This window comes from Marmota marmota, unplaced genomic scaffold, assembly GCF_001458135.2.
Source record: "Marmota marmota marmota unplaced genomic scaffold, marMar, whole genome shotgun sequence".
Taxonomy (NCBI): Eukaryota; Metazoa; Chordata; class Mammalia; order Rodentia; family Sciuridae; genus Marmota; species Marmota marmota.
The window spans coordinates 29,875,325-29,900,186 of NW_025999990.1; the positions used below are offsets into that span (position 1 = coordinate 29,875,325).

General features: G+C 35.5%; 1 protein-coding gene across 7 annotated transcripts in view; it reads right to left on the minus strand.

Moving 5' to 3' along the window:
* Positions 1-24,833, minus strand: part of Elp2 (elongator acetyltransferase complex subunit 2) — a 49,449-nt gene extending 24,616 nt beyond the window's left edge. For 2 of the 7 annotated variants that reach the window (XR_007348837.1, XM_048806319.1), the window contains exons 1-11: positions 24,646-24,833; positions 19,279-19,357; positions 15,692-15,762; positions 12,043-12,199; positions 11,424-11,513; positions 9,099-9,163; positions 8,315-8,381; positions 7,635-7,772; positions 5,601-5,696; positions 3,974-4,074; positions 3,115-3,246 (exon numbers count right to left, since the gene is read on the minus strand). Coding sequence is in view for 6 of the 7 variants with exons in the window: in XM_048806319.1 (XP_048662276.1) it covers positions 3,115-3,246; positions 3,974-4,074; positions 5,601-5,696; positions 7,635-7,772; positions 8,315-8,381; positions 9,099-9,163; positions 11,424-11,513; positions 12,043-12,199; positions 15,692-15,762; positions 19,279-19,357; positions 24,646-24,783 (1,134 nt within the window). In the remaining variant the exon portion in view is untranslated. The remainder of the gene's footprint in view (positions 1-3,114; positions 3,247-3,973; positions 4,075-5,600; positions 5,697-7,634; positions 7,773-8,314; positions 8,382-9,098; positions 9,164-11,423; positions 11,514-12,042; positions 12,200-15,691; positions 15,763-19,278; positions 19,358-24,645) is intronic. The other 5 variants (XM_048806318.1, XM_015482425.2, XM_048806321.1 and 2 more) reach the window with 5 other exon arrangements.
* Positions 24,834-24,862: the final 29 nt, after the last annotated feature.

The following is a 24,862-nucleotide window of genomic DNA, read 5'->3' on the forward strand; positions in this document are numbered from 1 at the left end:
CCTGTCTGTCTTAAATAAAACATAAAAAAGGATGGGGATGTGGCTCAGTGATTTACCCCTGGGTTCAATCCCTGGTACAAAAAAAAAAAGCATATTACAGTGACATAGCCACATCAATGTTTATAGCAGGACAATTCAACAACAGCTAAGTTATGAAACCAGCCCAGGTGCCCATCAACAATGAATAGATAAAGGAAATGTGGTATGTGTACACTATGGAATTTTACTCAGTCATAAAAAAATAATGAAATTATGGCATCTGCTGGTAAATGAACATAACTGGAGAACATTATGCTAAGTTAAATAGGCCAGACTCAGAAAAATCAAGGGTCAAATGTTTTCTCTCATATGTTGAAGCTAGAGCAAAGTATAGGGAGATAAGGGGGATCCCATGAACATAGAGGGTAGATCAGTGGCGTCGAGGAAGGAGACTGAAGGGGAGGGAGGAGGGCCAGGAAGAGGGAGGAGGGCCAGGAAAAGGGAGGAGTTGTGGAACGAAAGTGACAAAATCACACTAATATGAATATACCACACTGAGTTCCACATGTAGGTATATCTATAAAGCATCAATTAAAATAATAATAAATAAATAGAAGAGACCAGCAGAATAGATGCAAGGGGAACAGTGGTAGGGAAAGAAAGAAGGGAAAGAGAAAGCACTATGGACTAAAATGGAGCAAATCATATTCCATACATGTATCACTATGTTAAAATGAACTCCACTATTACGTATAACTATAAGGTACTATAAAAATTCAAAATTTTTAGGGGCTGGTGTTGCAGCTCAGTAGTAGAGCACTTGCCTAGCATGTGTAGACACTAGGTTTGATCCTCAGGACCACATAAAAATAAATAAATAAATAAAGATATTGTGTCCATCTATAACTAAAAAATGTTTTAGTTAAAAATTTCTGTTAGAGGAAAATGAAATTTGTATCAGTAACTGGCAGGTCATTCAAAGCCAAATCTGATGAATATAATCAGTAATCTGGTATTAAAAAAAGTGAAAGAAAAAAATATTAATTTCTTCTATGACATAGAATCAGGTTCTAATGTTAACACTAATATGAGTTTAAAAGTTCTGAGTGATGGGGCTGGGGCTGTAGCTCAGTGGTAGAGCACTTGCCTCTCAGGTGTGAGACCCTGGGTTTGATCCTCAGCACCACATAAAAATAAATAAGAAAATAAATAAAGATATTGTGCCTATTACAACTAAAAAAAATAAAATAAAATAAAAAAGTTCTGAGCAATGGACAGCTCTTTTAGACTAATAGCATAGTTTTCCACAGTAACAATCCTAAAGGGCAGTATTTATTTGCTTTTAAAAAATCACCCACCAAGCTGGGTGTGATGACACATGCCTGTAATCCCAGGGACTAAGAAAGGATCACAAGTTTGAGGCCAGCCTCAGCAACTTGTGAAGCCCTAAGCAAGAGAGGTATATGCCTGGAATCTCAGCTACTCAGGAGGCTGTGGCAGGAGGACTGCCAAGTTTGAGGCCAGTCTCAACAATTGTGAGGCCCTAAGCAACCTAGCAACACTCTGTCTCAAAAAATAAAAAGTGGAGCTGGGGTTGTAGCTCAGTGGTAGAGCACTTGCCTTGTATGTGAGGCACTGGGTTCAATTCTCAGCACCACATATAAATAAATGAATAAAATAAAATAAAGGTTCATTAACAACTAAAAAAAAGATTTAAAAAAAGGGGGGGTGGGGATGTGGCCCAGTAGTTAGGCACCTCTGGGTTCAATCCCCAGTGCCAAAGATAAAAATAAAAAGGGCTAAGGATATAGCTCAGTACTAGAGTACTCCTCGATTCAATCCCTAGTACTAAAAACAACAACAAAAAAACACCCTTGATTGTAACAAATGTACAACTCTGGTTTGGGGTATTGGTATAGGGGGAAGCTGTGCTGGGGTGAAGATACAGAGAACTCTGAATTTTCTGTTCAATTTTGCTACTAACCTAAAATTGCTCTAAAAAACAAAGCCCATTTCCAGGGTAGGGTTGTGGCTTAATGATAGAGTATTTGCCTAGCATATGTGAAGTAGTGGGCTCAATTCTCAGCATTGCATATAAAGAAATGAACATTATAAAGGTCCATCAACCTCTTAAAAAAATTTTTTTTTTAAGAGAGAGAGAGAGAGAGAGAGAGAATTTTTTAATATTTATTTATTTTTTTAGTTTTCGGGGGACACAACATCTTTATTTGTATGTGGTGCTAAGGATCGAACCCAGGCCGCACACATGCCAGGCGAGCGTGCTACCGCTTGAGCCACATCCCCAGCCCTAAAAAAAAAAATAAAAAAAAAATAAAAAAAAAAAAAGAAGCCCATTGGAAAAACAAATCACTCTTAACACTTGATAAGTCAAATTGTAAAGCACAGGTACAGTGAGAATCTATCTTCTGGCTTGTGTCTCTCCTTACTCATCTAATGCTTTTAATTCTATGACAGCCCTCAAAGACCAGCTGAGTTAAGGAAACAAAATTTATCTTAAAAAACATTTTCTACCTTAATAGTGTCATAATTGTTCATCAATCTTAAAGGTCAACTCCAAATGGAGAATGTAAGAAAAAGAGTAGATTCTCCCTATGAACTAAGAAATCAAAACCTCATAGGTGACACAACTATTTCAAGTCCACAAACTAAAAGTTATACAAATGTATGAATTTCTACTTTATAAAAGAAACCATTAGATACATATTCAGAATACACTGTAACATTTAGCTTAATGTTCTTATTTGTTTATTTAATTTAAAATATACTTATATAGTATCCATATATAGCAGCCCTATTTTTCATTTATAAAACAAGAAAAATTTGATGGGGGCAATGCTGGGGATTGAACACAGGGCCTTGCACATGCTAGGCAAATGTTCTACCAATGTGCCACAACCCCAGAATTCATTCAATTCTTCAATGCTGCTGTACTCTTCTTAGAAAAGCATGAGTTTCTTACCTACTATAAACACAGTATAATGTCTTCAGAAATAAGTGATGTCAACTTAAAGGCCTCTCCTATGCTTCTGTACAGTGTTATAAGTAAAACACTATTTAGCTAGGTTGAATATTCACTCGATGTGATTAGAATTGCTTGAAAAGTGCTTTTCTTACTGGGTTAACTGTATTCTGCTTCCAAAGGTGCAGTGCTCCGTGGAAAGCATGAGCAATAATCATGGAACCATCTTCATTGAACTGGCAATCATAAAATCCCAGAGTATTTCCACCTACTTCACCTACTCGAACCTACACAATAACAGAAAACAATTTTCACTTAATAGTCCCATTTCTTTTTAAGATTAAAAAGTTTTCTTAGAAGTAAAGATAGTAAATAACACTAATTAAAGTTTCAAGTCACATACAAAATATAACAATTCTAATTTAGACATAGCTAATACCATTGCCTCACTGACAGAACTATAAGGAGAAATAGGTAAAATCCACTATTGGATTATGAGATATTTTTACATGCTCTCTGTGTAATTGATAGCTCCATCAGAAAATCAGACAAATCAATAAGGAAATAGAATTGAGCACAGCAATTAACAAGTTATATCTACATAATAAGTATGAACTACTATTCCCTGCAGAATATATATTCTCAAGTATAATAGGACCATTTTTTACAATGGAAACGGATTACAGATTTCAAGTTCTAACTCATTTAATGTATACAAAAACTGCAAATTTATATATCTAACAATACAGATTTAGGATTTAAATATTTAGTTTACAAATTCCAAATTTCTGTTCCTTTTTTTTTTTTTTAAAGAGAGAGAGACAGAGAGAGAGAGAGAGAGAGAGAGAGAATTTTAATATTTATTTATTTTTTAGTTTTCGGCGGACACAACATCTTTGTTTGTATGTGGTGCTGAGGATCGAACCCGGGCCGCACACACGCCAGGCAAGCGCACTACCGCTTGAGCCACATCCCCAGCCCCAAATTTCTGTTCCTTAGGTATCCACATTTTACCTGTTCTAGCCAAACTCCTGACTCTTCATCTGGAGCCCAGAGAATCATGGTTTTGTCCATTGAGGCAGACAATAATCTCACTGGCTGCTGTAGAACACCATCTAAAGAATAAAAACTAATACCTTTAGGTGATTAACAAGCACTGTGCTTGTATCAGAAACAACACAATAAGCATACTGCAAGAACATTCACTGAAGCATTGTTTATAATAGCAAAGATGTGCAAATGGCATAAAGGCCAACCATTAGAAGAACAGATAAACAAGCTATGGTATATTCAAGCAATGAAATATTATAGTGCAATTTAAAAAAATAACTAATCACATGAATCAACATGGATATACTTCCAAACATTTTAAATTAAAAACATATCTTGTAAAAGAATAAAAATATATAGGTATGAAGTTTTGATATATTATAAATAAAAACAATATTATTTATTGGTATACAAATGTGCAATAAAAGAATACACATATGCATAGGAATGATAGGCACTAAATTCAGTACTGTAGTTGCCTCTACAGAAGGATGGAAGGGGAGGTTTAAAAGTACAGGAATTATTGGTATATATAATATCTAACATTGTTTTTCACTATGGAAAATTTGGCCGCAATCTCTCTAATCCTGAATTATCTTAGAAAGTAAGATAAAGAGCTTAGTTGCAGCTTGATGATGTGGAACTTTAACATGTGTGACTCACTTTGATTTTTAGTCTGGTCAATTGTGGTCTCGTATAAGAGCTGAGTCCAAAATAATGGCTTAATCTTGTTTTAACAGTGAAAATGCAATTTCAAATTATTAATAAAAGAGAAGACTGGACTTTGTTTTTAAATTAACCTTGCTTGAGTTGCTAGTTGGTTCTACAGTGCAGAAAAGGTGAAGCAGTAACCCTTGGCAGAGTCCTATGTTAACTGACAATAGAGGGGCTTATTAGACTAGTAAAACTTGAGGTATTATGAGCTGGAAATAAAAGAAGCCACTAACAAAGGCCAAATGGGATGCATCAGAGTTGGCCCAAAGAGAGAGAACAATAAAAAATTTAAAGACAGTGAGAAATATAGCATAATGTAATAAGAGCTGAATGGTGATTCCTTGAGCATTAATTACCATTATTCTTATCTTGGGGAAGGGGATGGATAAACCATAAGGCCTGGCCTTGCTCAGCTCTATACCCAGCACCAGCTTGGGCATGATAAAACCACCACTCCATAAATGGAACTTATGAGCAAAAGAAAGAAGGGAAAAAGTTCTTACTTTTTCATAAGTATTATATCTCAGTATTATTAACTTTATTACCAAGGCAAAAGGTTCCTGTGAAAGAAGCTTGAAAGTCAATTTTCCTTAAAATCTCTTAATGACTAGGTAGAAACTTTTAAGAAATAAAGTTAATGGAGGTGTGGTAGTTTCAGCATCACAACAAAGATCATACTTCACCCAATTAAGAGAGAAATTTTCAATGGAACTTAGTGTCCACCACACCAGGAACGCAGCCTTACACTCCACCAACTTGAAAATGTATTATATCTTAAGATTTCTAATCACCCTCATAAAAATCCTCCACTTCAGCTGACAAGCTTAAAATACTGCAAGAGTTAACTGAAATGGGATCTGCATGTTTTTCTTCTTACCTTTGTAAAATGAAGGTTGCCAATGAACCGCATTTACCCAGTTTTCATGACCAGCCAACACAGTCTCCAGAGTATTTGCAAACGTTATTTTACTACCTACAACAAAAGCAATGAAGGTATTTTTCCCTCAAATATCTGCTAAAAAGAATATATGCATGACCAATTCAGTTGTGCAACTACATTTAAAAATTAGAATGAAACATAACAGATGAGATTCAACAAAAAGAACCAGTATTCTAAATTTTATTAACCTTACCCACTCTTCAAAATAATAAGAGATAAAGTTTTAAAAATGAATTTTTCTCTATCTGGTCAAATATTAAGGAATGTTTTACTAAAAAAAAAAAAACTTTTTGAAACAGCTGTTATACAGTGATTATAAAGCAAAAACATACACACTATAAGTGTATTGAAACATTACATGCACAATTTTTATGATTTTTTTGTGTCCATTTAAAAATTAGGGCTGGGAAAAGGGCACGGTAGTACATGCTTGTTATCCCAGCTCCTTGGGAAGCTAAAGTAGGAGGACTGCAAGTTCGAGGCCAGCCTTAGCAACACATTGTCTCAAAATAAAAAATATTCAAAAAAGGGATGGTATGTAGTTCAGTGATAGAGTGTGCTGGGTTCAACACCTAGTACTGCTAAAACAAAACAAAACAAAATGAAAAAACAGGGTTAGGGGTGTAGCTCAATGTTAAAAGCACTTTCCTAGCATGTGCAAGGACCTGGGTTCCATCCCCAGCACAGCGAAAAATAAATAAATTTAAATTTAAATATCTACATATATAAATATATTTTTTAAATATTTATTTTTTAGAAGTAGTTGAACAATACCTTTATTTTATTTATTTTTATGTGGTGCTGAGGATCGAACCCAGGGCCTTGGACATACTAGACAAGCACTCTACTGCTGAGCCACAACCCCAGTCCCTACATATATATATTTTAAAAGCAAACAAAGAAAGGCCAGCCTCCTTGTTTCTACACTCCTTATCAAGATACAACCTAAAATACCATTTTTAAAAAATAAAATAAATGCAGAAACAAGGAACATTAATTAAAACAAAATAATTTAAGATAATTTAAAACAAAATAATTAATGAACAATTTTACATTTGGGTATAGCTACTCATAATATTCTGGTCATATCATTTATTTGTTATCCTCACAAAACTCTATACCCAAATTTCAACTCTAATAGGCTTTATAACAGTATACCTAGGTGAACAATGCTTACTGAGAACTAATTTTATAATCTAGATACACATGTAAAAAAAAAATCTCTTTCAAATTCAACAAATCAACAGTATCTACCATGCAAGGGTAACATTCTAATGCTAGACAGTAAGAAAATCAAAATAAAATCAATTTAAAAAATTAAATAAATACACAAACACCAAAAATAAATAGATAAATAAAATCTACATTCTTGGCTATATTAAAAAAAAAAGTAATCCAATGTAGAGATTTAGCTAGTCTCTTAAAAATACACTCCAACAGGCTGGGTGCAGTGGCACACACCTGTAATCCCTGCGGCTTGGGAGGCTGAGGTAAGAGGATCACAAGTTCAAGACCAGCCTCAGCAACCTCAATGATGCTGTAAAGCAACCAAGTGAGACTCTGTCTCAAATAAAAAATTAAAAAAAAAATTAAAAAAAGAAGAGATAGGGATGTGGCTCAGTGGTTAAATGCCCTTGGGTTTAATCCTTGATGCAAAAAGAATATACTCCAACAAAAGTATGAGTAATTTACACTATTACCTTATTTCTTTCTATGCTAAAATTGCAAATTCAGAAACCTTTTACAAATTAATTTATTGGGAAACATTAAACATTATAGCTTAGAAGAAAAATAATTTTTAAATATGAAAAATAACTCAATTTCACATACGAATAAAAACCAAAACCATATCAGTTTCAGATAGGAATCCGACACTTCTAATAAAATGAACCTTCACATAGATGTGTGTTGAAATAGATAAAATGACTCGGCCAGTAGACTCAAGTACAGCAAATATTTTCAGTTACTCACTTCCGTTTTCAATAGTAAAAGTATTTTCCTTCAGTCTTATATTATCATCCTGAGTTTCTGAAGATGTCGATTTTACATACAACCTCCATATTCTTATCAGGCAATCTTGTGAACAGCTTGCTAGGAAAAGATCTTTACCTAATTAAAAAACAGATGGTATAATTTTTAAATGTAGATATAAAAAACCCTTCATTCATTTGACCTACATTCATTTTAATAAATACTGACAAACACAGATGCAATAATAAATGTTATTCATAGATGGTTCTACCAAGAACTTTTCAAGAATGCCTTCATGTAGACAACATAGTTGGCATCATCTTGAAACATCAACCTGGTTCATCTTCTACCACCAATTAACAGTTAACAGAGAGATATGTATCCTCTTTACTAATTGGGACAAGAGAAATATGTAAGACATAAAGAAAACTTTAAAATTAAAACACAGGAGGGCTGGGGTTGTGGCTCAGAGGTAGAGCGCTTGCCTACCATGTGTGAGGCACTGGATTCGATCCTCAGCACCACATAAAAACAAAATAAAGATATTGCATCCACATGTAACTAAAAAATAAACTATAACTAAAACAAAACAAAACAAACTAAAACACAGGAGACTGCTTTTTTGGAAGTTACACATACTTGTTCCCGTCAGCTATACATCAGCAAAATTTCATACTGACCAAAGGCTGCCCACTCCACGCCTCTTATCCAATCCTCGTGTCCACTGAGAGAAAGCATTTTCTGAAACTAGTAAGATAATGAAAATCACTGGGCTTGATAATTTAACATTTTCACATATATTGACTTCATTTTATCTCAGTCAGTCCTACTGCTTTTATTAAGAATGCTACCTGATTAAACACAGGATAAAGCCCTCATTTGGGAACAAAAAAAATCTCATCATGTAATACTTAAGTCATTAACTGAACAACTCTGAGTTGATAACACAATATCTATAGATATCAAGTAATTTAAATGTTTACAAGATAAAATGACATGCTGTGGATACAGTATATAAAAACACTGGATCCTACAGAACAGAAACTGGGCCTAGAGTTAACCAACCTAATTCCTGGAACTTCTTTCCCTTAGTTTAGGACACTCAAAGTGTAGGTAAAACTCAGAAGGATAAATAAACACTGGCTTTACTACAGGTATGTTATACCTCATTTGAAATTAAAAAAAAAGCACTACCATGGCATCTTCCTTCTCTCCAGAACCAAATTACCTGATTACCTGTTTCCCCCAACAACTCGGCCTGGTGGCTAAGGCTGAAATTACTTGATGTTCAAATAAAAAAAAGAAAGACTATCTAATAGAAGAATTGTCAAGGAAAGATTCCCCTATTGGACGATTTTGGTTTGAATTTTAACATTCCTGAATTATAATTTGTAAGTAGTCCGTATTAAGATATATGACTAAGTGGATAGGAATTCTCGTCTCCTAATAAATATCATTATTTACCTGACCATTTTGTTGAACAAATAAATGAATTTTGCAGTCATCATCACCACATGCTAATATTGGTACTAGAAGAAAAAAAAAAAAAAGGCATGACTGTAAATACCCCATCACAAGTAGGATCACCTACATGGATTCTAAACTCTATGTAAAGTATCCTGACTTCCATTTCCCACACCACTGAACAAACTGAAAATGTTCAATGAATATCTCCAGGAATAAAATGTGATACTCAAAAACATATTAGTCAATGGTTACTTAACAAATAATAACAATAAACTCAGACAATTAGTATCTATGCTACTTATGATAGAAGGAGCAATGTAAAAGAAGCCCAAGAGCAAGTAGGGAGTCAGGTGTGCTGGTGTATGCCTATATTCCCAGTGGCTCAGAAGGCTGAGGCAGGAGGATCACAAGTTCCAGGTCAGACTCAGCAATCTAGCAAGGCCCTAAGCAAGTTAATGAGACACTCTCTCAAAATAAAAAATAAAAAGGGCAGGAATGATGTGGTGGACATTATTATCCAAAGTACAGGTATGAAGGCACGAATTAGATGTCAACATACTTTATATACAAACAGAGATATGAAAAATTATGGTATATATGTGTAAAAAGAATTGTAATGCAAAAAAAAAAAAAACCCAGAGTACATGTATGAAGAAATGAATTGGCATGAACATACTGTATATACAAAGATATGAAAAATTGTGTTATATATATGTAATAAGAATTGTAATGCATTCCACTGTCATGTATTTAAAAAATAAAATCAATTTAAAAATTAAATAAATACATAAACACCAAAAATAAATAGATAAATAAAATCTACATTCTTGGCTGTATTAAAAAAGGGGGGGGGGGCGCGGCGGCAGGAATGTGATGCAGTGGTAAAGCACCCCTGGGTTAAATCCCCAATACCAAAAAAAAAAAGAGCAAATAGGGTACATTTTTACCATCTAAGCCAAAAGACCAATATGAGAAGCTGTTAGTCCAACTGAATAATAAATAGCTACTCTGAGCACAGCATCACTATTAGTGCAAAGATGTACAGATATGTTTGTAACTTCAAGAACTTTACATTTTACTGAAGACTGAATTCAATATTAAAACAAAGTAAAAGATCAAGTAGTAAGTAATTAAATACGTAGCTAAAAAGCTTTGAAAAGAGTGACTAAAATGAGCTATCTTTAATAAGACAAAAAACAAATTCACACTATCTAAGGAAAGCCCTAATGACTCAGGAGCAAGATAAAACCTGGATTCTTTTCTAAGGAAATACTGTGCTACCAAATGTGTTTTTAAAGGTCGTCTCACTTTAAATCAAAACAAAAACTCCAGTCACTTGGCCTCAATAAATGAAGAGAAATGAAATTCTATGTTAAAAACCAGATGCTTCCAGATCCTTCTCTCAAGGAACCCTTGCACAAGAGGGAACATAACATGAAACTATAAAGTCACAGCTTCTGCTGCAGAGTGCAAGAAAGACTGGCACTTCTAGGCCCTTTTTTCATCATTCCTGTCCTAGTAACAGAGGTGGCAAAGTGAATGACTGCCTCACGTTGGCTATCACTTTTGTGAAGGAAAATGAAAAGATAGGTACAACTGAGTTGCATAGCAAAAGGAAAATTTTTCTATTTGGAGATTTTAAGTGGGCTCGACAAACTATCACCATGCAAGATTTGAAAAGGCTGTCATCTTGAGAGAAAGGCTCACATGGTTCATCTTCTGTACACTTTCAACTTATCTCAGACCTTACCTTCTAAAGAATTAGACACTTTTCCCAAATTAGAACCATAAAACATCCATGTTCATAAGCAGCTATATCAATCTTCAGTATATATTAAGTTACTTAAATTTTCAACAGCTACAAATTTCCTAATAGCCTCCTGCAACCTTATGTTCTAAACTTAGATCATTTGAATATTGTAACAAAAGTGTTTTATCCACATCTCAATTTGTTTCATGAAAACTTTTAGATATAAGGCTGAGGGTATGAGGCTGGGGTTGTGGCTCAGTGGTAGAGCACTTGCCTTACACACATGAGGCAATGGGTTCAATCCTTAGCACTACACAAAAATAAATAAATAAAGATGTTGTGTCCATCTACAACTAAGAAAAATATTTAAAAAAAAAAAAAAGGCTGAGGTATAGCTCAGTGACAGAATGCAGCCTAATGTGTGAAGCCCATGGTCTGACCACCAGTACCACCAAAAAAACACCCCCAAAAAAGTGAAAACAAACAAATATAAAATTAAGATACATACAGGTCTTTTAGGCTCTAGTTGTATGGAGATATATAAATATATTGATCTTTTATTATATACTTACAAGGATACTCACCATCAGTATTAGGCAAAAAGGATAAACAGAGAGCCAGAGCAAATCCATTTCCAAAGTTCAACGTCTGAAGGCATGTTACTAAGAAAAAATTTAAAAACACCATACCATAAACAACCATCTCTGACCATCACAGACCTGGCTATCAGCTGAGAGATGAGAGAAGTCAATCTTAAGCCCTTACTTGACCAGGTGACATTAAATGACTAAATACTAACAAGGTTACACAGAACAAAATGACTCATGAAAATGCTTAGAAGGCCAGGCATGATGGCGCATATCTGTAATCCCAGCAATACAAGAGGCCAAGGTAGGAGGATTGCAGGTTCAAGCCACACTCAGTAACTTAGTAAGATCCTGCTTCAAACTAAAAAATAAGATAAAATGGGCCTGGGATATAACTCAGTGGTAAAGCTTAGAAGGAATTTACATTGTTAGTTTGGTGTAGGGGAATTTTGAAAAGATTGTAAAAGAAAAACATTTAGATTACAATTGTAGCATTCTTAAAGTTATCTGAATGTTTGAAAAAGTTGTAGGTATGCTCCTCTAGTTTTCTTTCATTTGATAATTACTATTTCATTCATCAGGATTATAATACCTCCAGACCTACCTTCTGAACCCTTTTTAAGCCAGAGTCCAACTGTGGAATCTGAAGCAGCAGAAACTATCAGTGTGTGTACTGCAGCACCTGATGACCCCTTCTGGTAAACAGCATGCACTGCATAAACAGGTCCTTCATGGCCTTGGAGATGAACTTTTTTTAAAAGCTGAATCAGAATGAAAGACAAAAGAATTATGATTAAAAAAAGGAATTATCAGTTTCACCTTTATTTAGCTGGGATCATAGGATTAAAGGTGCCAATTAATGTATGGCACAGAAACAGGTCCTCCAAGTTGAAGAGAATGAAAACATTCAAGAAGTCTATGTTAATAGCACACAAAAATAAACACCCTTTAACTCAGCAATGTCACATTAAAGAATTGACTCTAAGAATAGTACTAGTATAGCAAGTAACAGTAAAAGACAAATGAACAACAAGGATCTTCACCACATGCTGTTTATAATAGTGAAAAATCACAAGCAACCCAAAATTATCAATAGATAACTGATGAAATAAATTAGAGTACACATACATTATATGTATACAATAAAAATGATAATATAGATAAATGTATGCCTACTAATTTAGATAAATGTATGCCTACTGCCATGGAAATATGTCCATGACATTGACATTTTTTGAAGAATATAGTCCAACTTTGTGCAATGTCCTTCTTTTTGGATTAATCTGATGTTTCCTCATGAATAAACTCGGAATGTACATTTTGAATAGATTCAGGATATATATTCTAACAGCATTACTATACAAGTGGACCATAACAAGAGGCACAAATCAGTTTGTCAAAATTTTAGTTATGTTAACCCTGTAATCTTAGTAGTTTCTTTCAGTTGTTTTTTTTTTTCCACTGTGAAGTTAAAATGTTTTTGGTGATAATATGAAAATATGTTTATACCAAGTATGGCTGCAAAACAGAAAAATGGAACACAGAAATGGAAATTTGCTCATCAAATTGATCTACTTGCCCTGCAACATTCCTTCTGGTATTCTTTTCACTGCTTTTTTTTTTTTTTTTTTGCTGTTTGTTTGTTTGGGAGTACTAGGGACTGAACCTGGAACCTTGGCATACTACACAGTGCTCTAACACTGAGCTGCTTCCCAAGCCCAGGTCTGTGAGTTTCTTTCAAATGTGTAAGATTCCACTACTTCCTTTGAAAGATCTTCTCTTTAAATTGTCTGACAAAATAAGTGTTTCTTCAATGTCTGCTCAGTTGTTTTCCCAATTACTTAAGCAAAAATCTACCACTGAACAAAGTAGCTAATACTTATGCATTAAGATCTGTACACTAACTTTAATCATTAATCTATGGCTTCTTTGAAAAAATATTTCCAAATGGTTCACACACAGTACAATCTGTTTTATGCATAATTACACACAGAGAACTAAGGATCTGGAATGTTGTTATTCAGAAAGTTAACTATGCTCAGATTTTGTATAGTTTTTTTCCTTCCTTAAAATTTTCTGTATTTATAAATTTTATTTACATGAACCTATATCATTGTCCCCTAAAAAAATTAAATATAATGAAAATATTCATTTTACACATTTAGGCAGGGTTATAGTTCAAGCATCAGAAAATTTTAAGCACATGCATGCGTGTGCACACATACAAAACAGAAGTAATCTCTCAAGTTCACTAGCTTTTTAAGAAACAATGCTTACTGTTCAAAGACCCAAACCTCTTATTACACCAACTTAAACTTCCTTTTTTTTTTTTTTTTGTGGTGCTGAGGATTGAACCCAGGGCCTTGTGCATGTGAATGTGAGGCAAGCACTCTACCAACTTAGCTATATCCCCAGCTCTAGATTTCCTTTGATCAGCAGTCAAAGTGCACTGAGCACCCAAGGAAATGCACATGGGGAAGAACATGTAAGCCCATAAGGAGGTTAGAGTATATGGCCCCTTCCTCTGAATCCTTATTCTTTCATCCCTCTTTTATGCCTTTCAGCCCCCTTTTTCTCCTCTTCCTCCCAGTTTGGCCTCACATTCTCCCCCTTTCTACATCTGCTGTCTGCCATCAGATACGACTGCTTAACCTGAAATCCTCTATTGTCAGGAGATAAGAGGGACAATACTGAGGAAAGAGTCTTCAAGTCTCCCCTCAAAGTGTCAAAAACAAATGCTCAAATATCTCTTTCTGGATTCTTCTGCCAAGATTGGTCTAAACAGGAGCCAAGTTTGCTACATTCCCCCACTCAAGTTCAGGTGGCTCCAAAACCTACCTCCATATCTGCCTTCTATTTTTGAGGATATGTCAGGTTATCTAACCTACAGTTCAAATAACATGTCTACAACTGATTCCACATCGTCCTTCCTACTTCCCTATTTTTCTCTATAAAAACACCTTTCTCTCAGGGCCCTAAAAGGAAGTCACATCATTTTTCATTGTTTATTTACCTGCCATCAGATCAACACTCTTTTTTTAAAATATTGTTTTTAGTTGTAGGTGGACACAATACCCCTGCCAAGAATCGAACCCAGTGCCTCATACACGCTAGGCAAGCATTCTACCACTGAGCCACAACCCCGGGCCAGATCAACACTGTTTTGACAACCAATCAGTCAATAGTAAAATAATTTTCCTTCAAAAATATATCCCATATCCTTCCCTTTATATTTTTTCCCATACTAATTTGGCATTCTGGTATCAGATTAATCTTCTTTTGATACTCATATTCCTGGACTTAAAAATTGTTGCTGACTTCCAAATGCATACTAATAAAGAAGAAATACTTAAAGCTAGTATTCAAATTCTGACATGATCTTCTATTGTATTTCACTAAAACTACTGTCCACAATGTATGATCTAGTAACATTTCCTAAACTGTTCCTCAGAGTTACAAAGGATGCTAAGAGATTTAAGAGATGGGGAAAAGATTCGTACATGTAATAAAATTGCTATTTTTTCCCCACCTGGATCCTTTCCGTTTTAATTTCCCCCAGGGCACTCATATTGCACTTTAACACTCAACACAAAGGCCACCTCTTAAATCTTTTTTGAATTCCCATAGCACTATGGTTGTTGGGCAACAAGTTAGCACACCTATGCATGGAATCACCTGACGTGTAATTATTCCAGTTCATTTTGCCTTCAAAACTATGTACATGACTCATGAGTAGGAGGACTCTGCCTTATCTGTATCTTCTGCATGGTAGATGTTCAGATATCTAATATACCAACTTTTTTCACTTTTAATCTTTGCTAATAGAGTGAAACAATCTAATTGTTCATCAGTAGAGGACCATCCACACCATTCAGTACAGATAATATCATTCAGGATTTACGTAGGCCTAAATTCATGTGGCAGTACCTGCCCTGTTAACACAGTAACAATTTTTACTACCACTGAAAACAGAACAGTCCATGTAAGAAGAGTTTGAAAATTATTCCAAAATGACATGGAATTCACAGAGATGATTGAAAGCACATTGAATATGGGGAGGAAAAAAAGAAAGCAAGCATATGAATATTGGAACAGAGCTGAATAGGGGAAGTGATACAGGGCCTATGAAGTATAGAAAATACAACATCTGGATTACAGATAAACAAAAATGATGGAACTTCATAAAAGAAAGACAGGAAAAATGAGGGGGAAAGTTTGCAAATAGAAATGTTTCCTTATAAATGTCTACCCACTTGATTATTCTCTATTTCCCAGTGAATCACTTGATTGTCAGATCCTCCAGAAACTAATTCAGTAGAAGGAGCTGAAAAAGAAAAATCATATCTTAGTAAATATTTTTATTTATTTCATTACCCCAGTTATTTTTTTAATTCAGTTATACAAAACATAAGATCCAAATTAGAATAAGTTATACTCCATGTACACATAATATGTCAAAATACATTCTATTGTCATGTATATCTAAAAAGAACAAATAAAAAAATAAAAATAAATTTTTAAAAAAAGAAGAAGAAGAAAGGAAAACATATAAGAACTCTCCTACATTTCTTATCTGGATTCATCAAGATTAACTTTTGCCTTATGTCTTATACTTTCTAAATTTGTACATATTTTTTTTCAAACCATTAAAAATTAAGCTGCAATTAAAACTACACTGAGATTTCATCTCATACCAGTCAGAATGGCAGTCATCAAGAGCACAAATAACAATAAATAAAGGAGAGGATGTGGAGAAAAAGGAATACCTTTACACTCTTGGTGACTATAAATTAGTGTAACCACTATGTAAATCAGTGTGGCAGTTCCTCGAAAAGCTAGACTCATGTACTCATGGTATCACCGTATAACCCAGTTATACCACTTCTTGGTATTTACCCTCAAGAATCAATGTCATCATCTGGCAATATATGCATACTCATGTTTATAGCAGACAATTCGTAATAGCCAAACTATAGAACCAGGCTATGTCCATCAATGGATGAATGGATAAAGAAAATGTATGTATACATAAATGGAGTTTTATTCAGCCATAAATAAAAATAAAATTATGGTATTTGCAGGAAAATGGATAGAACTAGAGACCACTGTGTTAAGCAAAACAAGTCAAAACTCAGAAGGTCAAGGGTTATATATTTTCCCTCAAATGCGGAAGCTAGAGAAGAAAAAGGAAAGCAAAGGTGGGGCTGGATGTCATGAAAATCAAAGGGAGATCAGAAAAGGAAAGCAATCAAGGGGTGGGAGGCAGGGAGGGAGCTAGGGAGCGATATTGGCTAAATTATATTGTTATGCTGTGTATAAGTACAGATATGTAACAGCAAATCCCATCATTATGTACAATTATAATGCACCAACAAAAAAAGATGGAAAAAATAACTTGCAAACTCTGTGACTGCAAAGAGTTTTCCATGTATCTCCTAAGAACTAGAACATTTTCCTAATTTACACAATAGAATTATCACACTGGAGAATTTTAACATTGACACAATATTACAATACAATATACAGTCCATATTAAAATTTTCCAAATTATTCCAGTAACACTTTTCATAACTTTTTGTTTTAGATTTGGAATCTAACTAAGGATCATATCTCATAACAACATTTTTATAATCTTCTTTAATCTAGAATAGTCTCCCAGTTCCTCTCTTTTTTCTGACAATGACAGTGCAGACTGACCGTTTTGTAATATCCCTCAATATGGATTTGTCTGATTATTTCCTCATAATTTGATCCACACTAAACACTATTGGCAGGAATAACTTATGAGACTTTACAATCAGCTGCTGCTATCAAGCATCCAACTTACTTTTTAGATTAGACATATACTTCAAAATAGCTCTTTTAAACATTAACAATTTCGTGGTGATACAGAAAAAAAATAGAAGTTCCAGAAAAGCAGAAAATAGCATAATTTTGGCTTAGTTTACATTTTCCATTTATTTATTTCCTCTGCCCTATGTGCTAGATATTTAGGGAGGCAACAGGGAGATAGTCCAAAGATTATTATAAAATCTTTTCAGCTATAAAAAATAAATAAGTATGGGCTGGGGCTGGGGCTCAGTGGTACAGCACTTGCCTGGCACATGTGAGACACTGGGTTCGATCCTCAGCACCACATAAAAATAAATAAATAAAACAAAGATATTGTGTCTGTCCACAACTAAAAAATATTCAATAAATAAATAAATAAGTAAACAAACTCTGTTAGACTTATACTCCAGAGGTCGCAAACTCATGTCCCAACTCTGCTACTGGTCAACTCGGATCTTGGACTCCAATCTCTTCATGCACCACAAAGTCATGTAGCCATATATTTACATGATTTTGAGAATAATTATAATAAAGCACACAAAAGTAATATAATAAAATCAGACATTTTAAGAATATGAAGTAGTGTTATTAAATTTTTATATGTCCCTATGCAGTGGCTGGAAAGGATATCTGAATTATCTGGGGACAGATCCCTGTTCTTAGAGGAAATCAATCATAATAGTTATAGATTACAGTGATACACAATCAATTCATTTCATGTAACCTCACTTTTAAAAAGAGATCAAGTACACAAGCCCAAATTAACATTTCATAACAAATTCCTATACAGAGAATCAAGTAGTCTTTGATGCCTGATCGTTGCAACTAATATAATTTTAATGGTCTTCACATAGGCATTAACAGCCATTCCTTGTACTACTTAGTGGTTTTTACTAACCTGATACATGACCAATCCTGTTTTACCAATTGAAATAAGTAGCTTATTAAACATTTTTAAATGTCATAGATAAAATCATAGCAAAGTCTCATTAATTCAAGAAATTCTACATTTGTGCCTAGATCAGAATGAAAAATAAACTTAATTCAGATTCTACAACAATATTACAATACATATATTTCAAGATACTTTTAGATATTCCACTGGATTTTGGAAGTACCACTTAAAAGCAATCAATATGTTAACTAAGAATATGGAGCCAGTGAATCTTGGGGATGAAAAAAAAATAATCCACAGTAGTCTGGTAATTTTCAAATATTTTGGTCTCAGGACTCCTTCACACTCTTAGAACTTTTGAGGATTCCAAAAGACTTTTGATTATATGAGCCATATGAAATCAAGACTGAGAAATTTGAAAGGTACTTGATTAATAGTTTACTTAAAAATGATAATGAAGCTCATTATGTATTGACAAAAATAACATTTTATGGGGTTTGGAAAATACCAGTGTTTTTTAAGAAAATAATAACAGAGGCATGTTTTACATTTCCACAAATTTCTTAATGTCTGACTTTATTAGAGGGAAGCTGGATTTTCACAATTACTTCTGTATTTAATCTATTGAAATATCATATATGTATGGCTGCTGGAAAGCTGTACTTTGGGACTGGATGTGAATGAAAATCTCAGCTTAGGCCCTGCTTACAGGTTTTCAGTCAAAGATATGGGCAGAGCTGGGGCTGTAGCTCAGTGGTGAGTGCTTGCCTAGCATGTGAGGCACTGGCTTTGATCCTTAAAACATAAAAATAAACAAATAAAAGAATATTGTCCATCCACAACTACAAAAAATTTTTTAAAAGATGTAGGCAATAGAGGAGGGGGTGTCTTGCCCCTCATCTTAATCAGTGCTGTGTCATCTATGTTCCAACCACCATAAAGTAAAAATAGAAGTCAAATATTACACTGGGCATTCCATTTTTCTTCTATTTTCCAACTGAACTAATTAGATAAGGTAATGCTACATTAAGAGAAGTAATGAAAGAAAAATGACTAACTATATCTCATCAGAAAACCATTAAACTGAGATTTAACAATCAGATTAATACTTACAGCCATCCTGCTTACAAATCCATTGTACACAATTAACTCGCGCAGTGTGACCATTCAGGTTGGTAACAACCACCCTTTTCTTTAAAGAAGAAAACAGCAGTTAGTAAATTAGAATTATCCTACAGAGGAATTAAAAAATTAGTAGAAATGAGATTTCAGTGTTTTTGATACTAATAAAAAGATCAGAGTTAGAGCAACAGAGCTGCCTTCTGCAATTCATAAACTTTATGAGTAAGTCATCCATTCACTCCATATCACTCTTGCCTTTCTCAACACTCTCCACATTCCCAGTGTCCTGTGCTTTCATTACACTGTCAGGTTTTCATTTGCCTAGTTCTGCTTACCCTCCCATAGGGCCCCTATCCTTCTCCTCTGGGGAACCTGTCCTGACTTTCCAGGTTAAACAACCAATCTCTTTCTTTTGCACCACAGGCTCAGGGACTATCTCTACCATGCTTACACTAATTTCAGGGTTTCCTTAACAAAAGAATCTGTTGTCAGAGAAATTCATAATGAATGTATAAAATTAAGGGCTCACTCTCCATTCCATGGTTGACCAGGTAGTAAGTAGGTTCTTTAACCCCAATGACACAAAGTCATGAGGCCACAACTACTAAGGAACTTATATATCAGATCCGTGCAAGGCATCCTGCCAGATTCCCAGCTGACCCTCACCCTGTTGCTTTTACCAAATGGTCCCACACTTGAGTGTTCTTACTTCACCCACTAGTGAAAATTTTAACTGACTATGGTGTCTACTTCTTCTTCTTGAATTTTTTAAGTTTTTCTCTTTTTTTCTTGTCTTTTCAATTCTTTGGTGCCTTCTTCTTTTTAACACCTTTCTCCGTTGTCAACAGCACTGACTTCCAGGTTAAACAATCTAGAACAGGATTCCTATCTGTTTGTATGCCAACCAGAATCTCATGACTGGGAAAAAGGAACACAGAGGGAAATGCGCACTAATCTACTTAAACATGGGTTGTTTGAGGTTGGGAAACAATTTACTGTGTTTTATCATCTCTCCCACTGGAATGAAAAATCCTCAAGAAAGGAAGCAGTAATTATTCATTATCTATGTAATCACCACCCAGCCTAAGGCTAGCCCAGAGGGTCCCTAAAAAGGTGCTGTTTCAGTATGGAAAATTGGGAATGGAACGAACATTTGACCCAGCTATTCCTCTCCTCAATCAATACCCAAAGGACTTGAAAACAGCATACTACAGGGACACAGCCACATCAATGTTTATAGCATCACAATTCACAATAGCGAGAAACTGTGGAATCAACCTAGATGTCCTTCAATAGATGAATGGATTAAAAAAAGTGTGGCATATATACACAATGGAATACTAGTCAGCAATAAAAGAGAATAAAATCATGGCATTTGCAGGTAAATGGATGGAGTTAGAGAAGATAATGCTAAGTGAAGTTAGCCAATCCCCAAAAAACCAAATGCCGAATGTTTTCTCTAATATAAGGAAGCTGATTCATAGAGGGGTAGGGAGGGGGAACATGGGAGAAATAGATGAACTCTGGATACGGCAGAAAGGTGGGACAGGAAGGGAGGGGTTATGGGGTTAGAAATGATGGTGGGATGTGATGGACATTATTATGCAAAGCATATGTATAAAGACATGAATTGGTGTGAATATACTTTGTATACAACCAGAGATATGAAAAATTATGCTCTATATGTGTAATAAGAATTGTAATGCATTCCACTATCATATATAAATTAAAAAATTAATTTAAAAAAGGTGCTGCTTTAATTCAGCCATAAAGAAAAATGAAATTCTGGCATTTTCAAGAAAATGGATGGAATTAGAGACTATTATGTTACGTGAAATAAGTCAAACTCAGAAAATTGAGGGTTATATGTTTTCTCTCATATGTGGAAGCCAGAAAGGAAAAAGGAAATCAAAGGTGGGGGTGCATTTCCTAAAAATCAAAGAAAGATCTGCAGAGAAAAGGGATCAAGGGGTGAGAGGTAGAGAGGAAGCGGGAAATGCTGGGAGTGATACTGGTCAAGTTATATTGTTATATTGTATGTGTGTGTGAACATGTAACAATAAATCCCATCAATATATACAACTATAATGCATCAATAAAAAATATGACAAAAGTGCTACTTGAGCATCATTCCCAAAACTTTATTTAAGCATTTCACATGCTCCACCCCCATATTTAATGAAACACTCAACAAGCAAATACTTAATAAAACCAAGTACTTCTTAAATTCAATATACTTCTGTTTTGATATATTAAAGTCCCCTAACATGGCCAACAAGTTAGCCTTACAAATGTGATGGAAGCAGGAGAGCTTGGGAAAAATGGAGGAACTTTGATTGGGCAAAGGGGAGGGAGGGGTCAGGAGGGGTATGGGAGCAGGAAAGATGGGGAATGAGATGGACATCATTACCCTAGGTACATGTATGACTGCACATATGGTGCAACACTACATCATGTACAACCAAAGAAATGAAAAGTTGTGCTGCAATTGTGTACAATGAATCAAAATGCATTCTGCTGTCACATACACCTAATTAAAATTAATTAATTTATTAATTTATTTTAAAATTTTAAAATAAAAGGAGGTCTGAGAGCCTGAATCACAAACCAAAGCAAATGTTACAAAACATGAATTTTAGGAGTACAATATCTCAGCTTATTTTTCTTCTGCATGTATTCAGTGTACTGTCATAACTGATAATTTGCAAAAAGTGAATTGATCTAATTAGCACTTTTATAGAGTGTTTATTTCAATAAAGGTGGAAAACATTTTGTGCTTTGTACAGGGGTATAAAATTATTGCATTATTTCATGTGTGTGTGAGAGTTTCTATCATGGAGGATGTTTTAATCAGACATCTTGATGTATTTGAAAAGTAAATAAATACAAAATTTTGCATGTATATTAAAAAACAATGTGATGGAAGGTGTTATATGATTTGGAAAAATTCATGTGTTGAAGGCTTAGTGCCCAATACAGCAATACCCAGGGGTGGGGCTTAGATCATGAGGGTTCTAATCTCATTAATGAATTAATCCATTTGATGGATTAATAATTTGAATCAACTACTGGGAGGTAAACTGTAGGCAGGTGGGGCATGATTGGAAGAAATAGGTCACTAAGGGTCCTTATCCCCTTCCTCTCTGCTTCCTGACTGCCTTGAGCTGAACACCTTTGCTCCACCACACTCTTCCACTATGCAGTTCTGCCTCACCTCAGGCCCCAAGCAATGGAGCCAGCTTACCACCACGGACTAAATCTGTAAGCCAAAATATATCTTTTCTCCTCTAAGTTTTTTTCTGTCAGGTATTTTGGTCAGAGCAACAAAAAGTTGACAAACACAGAATGCATGGAAAAAAATCCATTAAGCTCCTGCATGAAGATGGACTTCCACAGCTGAGTCAGTCTTTGATTGATGGTCACTATAAAGTTTATCCTTGGTTTTACGTTCTTTCTCTTGCTACTTAAGAATGCATAGCAGAGGCTGGGCACTGCGGTGAACACCTGTAACCCAGAAGCTCTGGAGACTGAGACAGGAGGATATCGAGTTCAAAGCCAGCCTCAGCAAAAGCGAAGCACTACGAAACTCAGTGAGACTCTGTCTCTAAATAAAACACAAAAATAGGGCTCGGGATGTGGATCAGTGGCCTAGTGCCCCTGAGTTCAATCCCCAGTACCCGCCCCCCCCAAAAAAAGAATTTGTGGCAACTAAGAAACAAAAACCCTAAGAGATGGACAAACTCAAGACAGTGAGAAGTGAATAAAAAAACTTTCATCCAGAAATCTGAATCTACAAAGGGTATGAAGATAATAGAATTTTAAATCTAATTAGTAAGGAGTACTGAGGTAGGCTAAAAGAAAAAAAAATAGCTAAGAAGGAGACAAAAAGGAAGGACAAAGAAATATCAAAAGTTCCACATATTTTTCCTAGTCTGTCATTTTCCATGTTAGTTCTTCTCCCAACCGGGAAAAATTTCCAGGAAAACTGTAAATCTTAAGAGCAACCATAAATTCACTCACTCATGAAAATTACCTTGTGCACTGTCAATTGGCCCATGCAATAAACAGACTAAACAAAGAGAGATACAATGTTTTAAGAAACTATAACTTGAGGGCTTTCCAACATTATCTACTGATCAGAATAACTGATCAGATAATGGAGACTATATCAGCCTAAGGATCCTAAGAACAACCACACCACCATAAATCATTCTTGTGATCACCAGACTGATGTCATCCCTACATACCTTCCCAAGTCCAACCCTCATCAAATTTTCTTTCAAGGCTGGAATTGTAGCTCAGTGGTAGAGTGTTTGCCTAGCACATAGGAAGCACTGGGTTCTATCCTCAGCATCACATAAAAATAAATTAATTAAATATAGGTATTGTGTCCATCTACAACTAAAATATATATATATATGTATATATATTTTTAAAGAACCCAAAAACTCTCTTGAGATGGCCTGCTCTCTTCAGATGACAGCCCACACTCCCCCTTGATTGTGCATCTTCTTGCTTAAATAATTTGTGTCTCTGGCTGGCCTATGCTGAAATTCTTTTCCATCGAGTAGGTCATTTACCCCACCGGGCCCCACTTGTACTGAGTCAAGTTATACCCCTCTCTCAGGGAATTCCTTGGACCCTCTTCCAGTGACAGTATGGTAAGATACACACGCAGCCATTTCCTGCACTACATCTTAATGTTCAGCATTGCACCTTTTATGAGGCTCCTGTTCAGATGCAACACTCACTGTATAATCTTAAATTATCCAGAAGAAATGGGGTCACAATGAACTCTGGGTGGCATGCAAAAACTACTCACTTGAAAAGTCTGGTAGGGTAATCAGCCCCCACCCCTCCCCCACTCCCCGCAAATTAACTGACTTTAAATTGAGGGAATGCCTTATAATCAGCGGTGAGGACCCCCATTCCCTATGACTTTTCCCCCAAAATGGCACATTATGTAAAATATGCATTTCCGTAGCTAAAATATCCATATATTTCTGTGAAATTTGATACAGCAAGTCTAGTAACCAATAGTGAGGCAAATACAGAACTGAAATTGCATCTGTGGAATGATGGCTTTAACCCATACCCACATTTCAATTCTTGTAAAACCCAAAGGAATTCTTTACCAGTACTATAGTTCCTGGGAAGGAGGGCTTCAGGGCGGGGCTCACAGGCCACTTTCAGGGCACGGGCCACGAAGGCCCTAGACTGACAGTGCACAAAAAGCGGCGAGTCCCGCAAACCCAGAGGAGACTCTTCGCCAAGGCCTCCACCCCGGGCGGACCCAACAGAGAATTCGGCTTCCACTACTGGAAGTATAGACGATCCGGCGACCAGTACCCTCCGTACCTGAGGCTCATAGAGAACCACAGAGCAGGACGTGCCGAAGGCCAGAAGTCCTCCCGGCCCGGGGCTCCAGCTTAGGGCTCCCCGCACCCGGTTTGGGCAGCAAAACACGTGAGACGCCTCCAGCACTGGTGCCACCATGACGACAGCTGGTCAGCGGCCGTGACTGCGGCGCGCACTTCCGCCCAGGGAGCGGAACTACTCGCGCGGCCGCCTCTCC